The sequence below is a fragment of the Pipra filicauda genome, unplaced genomic scaffold (genome assembly GCF_003945595.2).
Source record: "Pipra filicauda isolate LSUMZ 115617 unplaced genomic scaffold, ASM394559v2 scaffold48_size3843733_pilon, whole genome shotgun sequence".
Lineage (NCBI taxonomy): Eukaryota > Metazoa > Chordata > Aves > Passeriformes > Pipridae > Pipra > Pipra filicauda.
The window spans coordinates 2,058,627-2,065,512 of NW_024104631.1; the positions used below are offsets into that span (position 1 = coordinate 2,058,627).

At 49.6% G+C, this 6,886-nt stretch overlaps 1 protein-coding gene across 1 annotated transcript in view; it reads right to left on the minus strand.

Moving 5' to 3' along the window:
- Positions 1-2,627, minus strand: part of DUSP22 (dual specificity phosphatase 22) — a 43,165-nt gene extending 40,538 nt beyond the window's left edge. Inside the window, exon 1 of the mRNA XM_027727959.2 lies at positions 2,340-2,627. Within this exon, the coding sequence (XP_027583760.1) occupies positions 2,340-2,360 (21 nt within the window). The 5' untranslated portion in view covers positions 2,361-2,627. The remainder of the gene's footprint in view (positions 1-2,339) is intronic.
- Positions 2,628-6,886: the final 4,259 nt, after the last annotated feature.

Below are 6,886 nucleotides of genomic sequence, written 5' to 3' on the forward strand. Positions count from 1 at the left end.
GCAGAATAAGAAGGGCATGTGTAAACCAATGCTTTCAATTTAATTTGGGAAAAGTCAGAAGGCTTGGGTGGACTGAAGGGAAAAAAACTACGCAAGGCTAATATTACAGAGAAAACTAGCAACAAAAGACAAACACCATCTAAAAAGAATGCCAGGCCTCCAGCCCTTGATCAGCCCTAATGGCCACAAAGTCAGGTGAGACTGCTATTTGCTATGAAATATATCAGTATCAGGAGACAGAAAAATAAGGAGGGAACCATGCCACTGAGAAAGGCTCCAAAAGCAGCCACACAGGCTGTAGCAGTCTCTGGAGCTCTTCCTTACCACACCCATCACAGGTCACCATTAATCCTCTTCCCTTGGCATCAGTACAAAGAGATTCCTTAAATGAAATAATCCACAATTGAATAAGCTGATTATTTTCTCCTACCATCCGTATATAGCTTAACCACAAAAAAAAAACATTTCAGTTGGAAACTAAAGCAATTTGTATTGACTGACTAAGCTGAGTCAAGCAAATACCCCCCAGCATCTGTGCTAATGACTCCATGCCTCCCCTTGCCCCTCCAGCATTTGCTGATTCATGAGATCAAAATGAATAGGTGATCCAGAGGCACATTCTGAAGGTGGCAAGTAGCAGACCCATACGCAAGACCCCTAAAAAAATAAACCCTTATGGCCAGCATCCAGCATGGTTACAGCCTCCTTAAAGGAGCCAGTTCCTCCCAAATGCTGAATGTCTCATCCTCTTGGATACAGTCATCAGAAAAGCGAGAAAAATCCAAATAGTATTATGCTTCTCCTGAAAGCTCTAGCTGATACATGCCAGGACAACATTTAACAGAATTAAAATTACCAAATTGGCCAGTTGCAGATTGCCAATTCCTACCCAACATGGTACCACAGCAAGATCTAATGCAGCTTCAAATGGCCAAGACTTGTCCTTTTGATTATTTTTTTTCTCTCCAGATTGCAATTTTAGCATCCCATATCCTGTCCCTCTAAATATTTTGATAATTTCAAACATTCATAGAAAAATACTACAAATGTACCAGAAGCCTAAAAGGAGTCTTTCTAGCTGTGTTTCTTCCTAACTGGCCACTCCTAGAAGATGACTGCAACGACTGGCTACATATCACAATGTCATCCCCAGACTTCAAAAGCAAAAATGGAGAGAAAGACCAAAGAAGGTTCTACCTCGTACCCAATAACTCAATTCCTCACCAGCTAGATCTTTCCTCTGCCTGAAGTTCCTATTTCCATGTCTCTACCTATAGGATGAAAAGGCTTCACCTTCCAGGTGGCACACTAAGCACTCTGGATGTTCACCAATCTGACTTCCAGGGGCAAGGATGTCTGACCGGGACAACATGTGAGCAGCTATTTCTAGCTGTTCTCCTCCGCTCTGTCGTAGGCCATGCACGCAGCAAAGCTACTCCCAAAGCACTCAAAGCAGGATGTAAGAGAGAAGAGATTACTCAACTCCTGTTCCTCATAGTAAGCTATATATAAAAGGCTAGTTACCACCACACTTTCAAACCTGGGTTTAAAACAGAGGTGGAGATACTGAGAAAAATCACAGTTGTCCTTTGATAACGACCATGACATGCCAGGGGAATCGGGCACACAATAAGCCCCCACTGCCAAAAGGCCAACACCCTTCGCAAAACAGATCCATCTTCCTTCCTCGCTGCGATCTCCACCGGGGCCGCGCGCTTTCCTGTCCCACTGGCACCGGGCCCAGCCCTACAGCGACAGCCCGTATCCACGGGCTGCTCCGCGCCCTGGGAACGGAGCAAGCCCCGCGCTCGCTGAGAGTCCAAAGCCCCGGGTCCCGCCGCGGGTCGGGGGGTGCGGGCTCTGCCCCAGGCCGCCCCCCAGGGCGGGGGGACACACAAGGGACACTGAAGCTCGGCGCCGGGGGGCACTGCGGCCGTCAGCCACCGCTGGGAACTCCCTTTGCCCGGGGAGGGGAAGCCCGGGCGCGCATCACCGAAACCAGGGCCCCCCTCCCGCCACCCGCCCGCGCTGCGGCCGGGGAGGGGGGGGAGGAGGAGGAGGAGGAGGAGGAGGAGGAGGCGCGCCCCGAGGGAGCGGCGCGGCCGCGCTCCCCGTCCCTCCGCCCTCGCCCCGAGGCGGGAGACCCCCGAAGTCGAAAGGGAAAAGCCTCTGCTGCCCAGGCCTTTGTTTCGGGAGCGGCTGCCCGCCGCGCACGGGCGAGACAAAGGCGGAGGCGCCGCGGCATCCCTCCCGCCCCGAGGCGCGGAGGGACCGCCAGCCCGGGCACCGCCGCGCCGGGCCCAAGCACATGCACTCGCGCACGGCCACCACCGCGTTACCTTGTTCATCCCATTCCCCATGGCTTAAGCGACCCGCACGCCAGCACCGCGGGAGAAGCCGTCGGCCGCTGCTGCCGGCGGCGGGTCGGCGTGCATGGGACAGTGCTTGCCGGAGGGGAAGGGGGGGAGTGGATGACTGGGGACGAGCTAATTGCTAATTAAGGGCGGCTTCTGCTCGCCGCTGTCGGACAGGGCGAGGCGCATCCCTCCCTCCCTGGCCGTGGCTGTCTCCCTCCTGGATGCCGGGCGGCTGGGGGCGGGCTTCCGCTCGGCCGCCCTCGGGAGCGGCGCGAGCCGCGGGGCCGCGCCACCAGGAACCACCTACCGCCACCGCCCCCGCCCCCGCGCGCGGGCACGGCCCCCGCGGGCCGCCCTGGGGCTTGTAGTCCACGCCGCCGCGCCGTGCGCTCGCCGCGCGCCCCGTTGAACTACGCATCCCAGCGGCCCCCGCGCCGCCGACCTGCCCCACCTGCCGCGGCCGACGGCACCCGGCGGGCGTTCCGGTGGATAAGCGCCGGCCGCGACCGCAGCGGGGTCGGCATCGGTATCAGCATCAGCATCGGCCACCGCAGCGGCTCCCGCGGGAGGCTCCGCGGCATGGACCACCCGCCGTCGGTGGGCCCAGGGAGGGCAAGGCTGCGGTGCGGGAGCGGGCAGGTGCTTCCCGCCCGCCTCTGCCATCCCGAACCCTGGGTTGTTTCGGCCTCGAACGGGCCCTGGCAGGACGCACCCTGGCCTTGGGCGCCAGGGCTGCTTGTCACAGCCTCCCGCTTGCCAGCCCGTGCCACTCTGGCTTGGCAGTCCCCACGCGTCGGGCGGAAGAGGGATGCAGGCGTGTGAGGCTCCGGCTGTGCCGGGAGCAGAGCCTCGCACAGCGGCCTGTGCCTTGGCATGGCACGCTGCAGCAGTGTTCTGCCCTGTCATTCCAACCACGCTGCAGGCAGACAGGGACACAAAGGACATTCATGTCCTAACTGAAGCAAACAGAGAGGAGAAAGCAAATAGTTGGAAGCAAACATAGCAGGATCGTACTGGTTGACAGCACCGGAGATTGCCTGGTCTAGCCTTCCTCCTCAAGCAGGGAATGATGCTCATTGCTGAGCCTTGGCAGGCGTGGCTTCAAAGCCATGCTCAGTACTTCCACCTCCATGCTTTGCTTCCTAAAACGTGACATGATAGAGCCACATCCCTCTAGGCACGGGGATGTGTTTTAGGGAGATATGGTGATGAGGGATTTGGTGGTTAGTGAAGGAAATTTTCTCCAGAGTTAATGAGATAGGGGATACAGGGAAGGACTTAAGGGATACACAGAGTTCAAATAAGCAGGGGCAGGATACTACTACATAAGGTCTCTCCCATTAACCAGCGGAGTATCAGTGCCCAAAAAGCCTGAAATCCTTAGAGGCTCAAATGCAAAACAGAGAAGGATGCTGCTGTGTGACCACCATCAGGTTGCCTGTGCATTTATACATGCATCAGTGTGAGATGTTTATAAAAAGTGATGCCAAGATTTCATTTTTTGGGCACACCTCGGTAGGACTAGGCAGGTCAGGGGCATCTGCAGCTCAAAATAGGCAGTGGAAGGGTGAAAGATGGAAAACATGGTTAAGTCAACAAGGAGCAAAGCCAGGTATGAAATAACGGGTGGATGAACTTTCCAAGGGATAGATTAGTGATGGGGGGATTCTTACGTAGTGGTAGTGGTTGCCAGTACAAGCAAACTCTAAAGGAACAATTTCACAACCTCCAGTTGCAGTCAAACATCTGCTGTTGCCAAAGAGGTGGTCACACGTCCTCACGCTACCCTTAACAGCACCTCTGTTCCCCTTTGCTTAAGCAACCCTCAACACCTGTCTGACCCAAGAACGAATTTATTCAGAGAACAATCCCTGTAAAAAGCTGGGGAGTGACAACTCACTCCCTGTGGGGTCAGACCTGTCCATACAGAGACAGGGATCACGACCAAACACCTCAGCTGTGGCTTGTGATTGTATTGCCACATCTTCAAAAACCGGTGCTGTTCCCACAGAAGCCAATGACATGCTTGAAAGCCAACAGAGATTAAGCCACCAGTTTAACTACCTAGAATGATGGAAAACTCTTACCTTGAAACAGCCATGTCATCACCACAGATGCTTAAATTTCAGGGGAACCCTAGGGAAACACTCATTTTGCACTTAAAGCATTCCTGAACCTTTCCCTCCCTGAGGCTCCACAGAGTTTGCGGGGCTGTATCATGTCATCATCAGCCTCAAAAACATCATAGCAGTCTCTCTGTAAGGCCTGGAAGGATAACCACCCAACTTGAAGCACTGCACTTCTCCCTTCCCCTTCCATACTGGTGAAAAGCATAGCAGTGAGCTTTATCACAGATATTGGCTTTAATATTTCATTGGTAAAGCTCTCCAGAATGTAATGTACTTTATCCTCATGCCATACAAAATATGACTGAGGTCCAAACAGCATGAATCATGGCTTGCCATAATAGCTACTAAACTATTGTATCCCCAAAGTGAAAGTTGCCAGCAACACTAACAAAAAGTGAATAATATCCCTTGTAACTGCAAGGATCTGTGTTGTGTTGAGGTCCATGATAACTGGAAGGCCTTGTGGTCAATATGCTGGAAGTCTTGGCTCATCAATTCCCTTCCCCATAACTCAGTTCTCCTATCTGTAAACTGCAAGTAACAATATTTCTGGCCTTTTCAAAGAATGCTGAAAAGTACTGTGCATGGGCGATTCATGTGAAATTATTATATTAGGCAATACAGATGGAAAACAAGTATATCTAACTTAGTATCTGACATTTTTCTGAATAGGAAGTGTTACACATCCTCGTGGGAATTGTGATCCTCTGTTTCAATTTCAAGTTTTGTTACTCTCTTCAGGATGCCTACTTCAGCCTGCAGTGCTTTCCCATATTAGACTTCTATTGCACGCATGCAACATTTTACAGTGAAAGAGCAAAAATCAGAATGGAAGAGTGTAACATACCAGGATTAAAAAGCAGTGAGAGAAAATCCACTTCTCTCTTAAACATTTACTATGGTGTATAGTATATCTTTTGTATATCCACAGGTCTAGAGAGGGAATCTTGATACTGTTTCCAGACTTGTGTCTCTTACCCAGTTATTCAAAAAAGTGATTGCTTTTGTTCTTCAGCCATTGTTTAATAAACTACCATATAATGCATTTATGGGGGCAGGTTTTCAGCAAGCCTAAATTCTCATAAAGTGTTTATTCATTGTCACTTCTCAAGATCTTATTCCTTGTGCTTAGTATCTGCACTGGTTTTATTATTTTGAAGTTCATTTTAAAAAGCAAGCTATCCTGAGATGACTGGACTGAATAAATGAACACAGAAAATAAGAGCAAAAAGGTCCTGCTAAATCTCATAATCTTCAGTCAGTATCCCTGAAAAGAGATCACTTTAGCATGGCCTGTAATCCCACAAATCTGGGGATTTTCCTACTTCTTTGTGATATGAGGATAGTAAATTGAGTAATCCCCACTTCTTGACTTCACACACAAATGTATCTGGCAATGCCTAGTGTTCAGCAGCAGCGACCACTTCTAGGCAACTGCCTGAAAACTAACAGCCAAACTGATAATGAAACTGAACCTTCTTAAAAATTAGACAGAACTTCTGCGTTGACAGTACGTTGAGCTTACTATGTTAAAAATAAGTAAGTAAATACTCTCTACTTCTTATCTTCTGATCTCACTTTCTCTAAACCCTGAGCTAACATTCAGCCATAGGCAGAAGGCATGTCAGCTATCCATGATCTGTCAGGAACTGATAAGACCTGGACTGGGTTCCTGTGAAGCAGCATCACAACTTAGTTCTCAGAGATGGCAAGACGGGAGATAAAAAGAATGATTGGTCAGAAATAGCCAGTGGAATGGTTTTCCTCTGAAACAGAGCATTTTGACAGAAAGGAACTGTTTTGCCAGAAATAAATAACGAAACCTTAAAATTCATAAATGGCACCAGGCTTGTTTTGTAACTGTGCTGAGAGGGAGATGAATGGAAGGGAAAGAGCTTGCAGGACTCCTTGCCCATTCTTTTAATATTTCTATTTGGTAATAAACATTGCCAAAGCATTTCAAGACCTGTTCTCTGGATAGAAGAGATTGATTTACTGCCATGTGGCATCAGAGCAGAATTCATTCATCATTTGATAAATTCACTGTCTTAAGGCCAAATTTGGCTTTTATTATGTCACTGTGAATCTACAGTAACTTTGTTAAAATCAATGATATTTGAGCGAGCTTTAAGTCCAGTCCTGAAAATGAAGGAATTTACCACTGTGGTTTACTTCAGAAAAAACTAGCTTTCAGGAAGCTGCTCTCAACAGGCAGAGTAGCTGGAAGACCATAATTCTGCCTTGTACTCCTCTTGCTTCCCCTTTCCATTACTGGATATCAACAGAATATAGACTACACCACAACGTAAGGGCTGAGCCAGCAGATGAGCCCAAAATGGCCCAAAGAAGGGCTTTGCAAAAGACAGGTCTTAAAAAACAAAACAAAACAAAACAAAACCA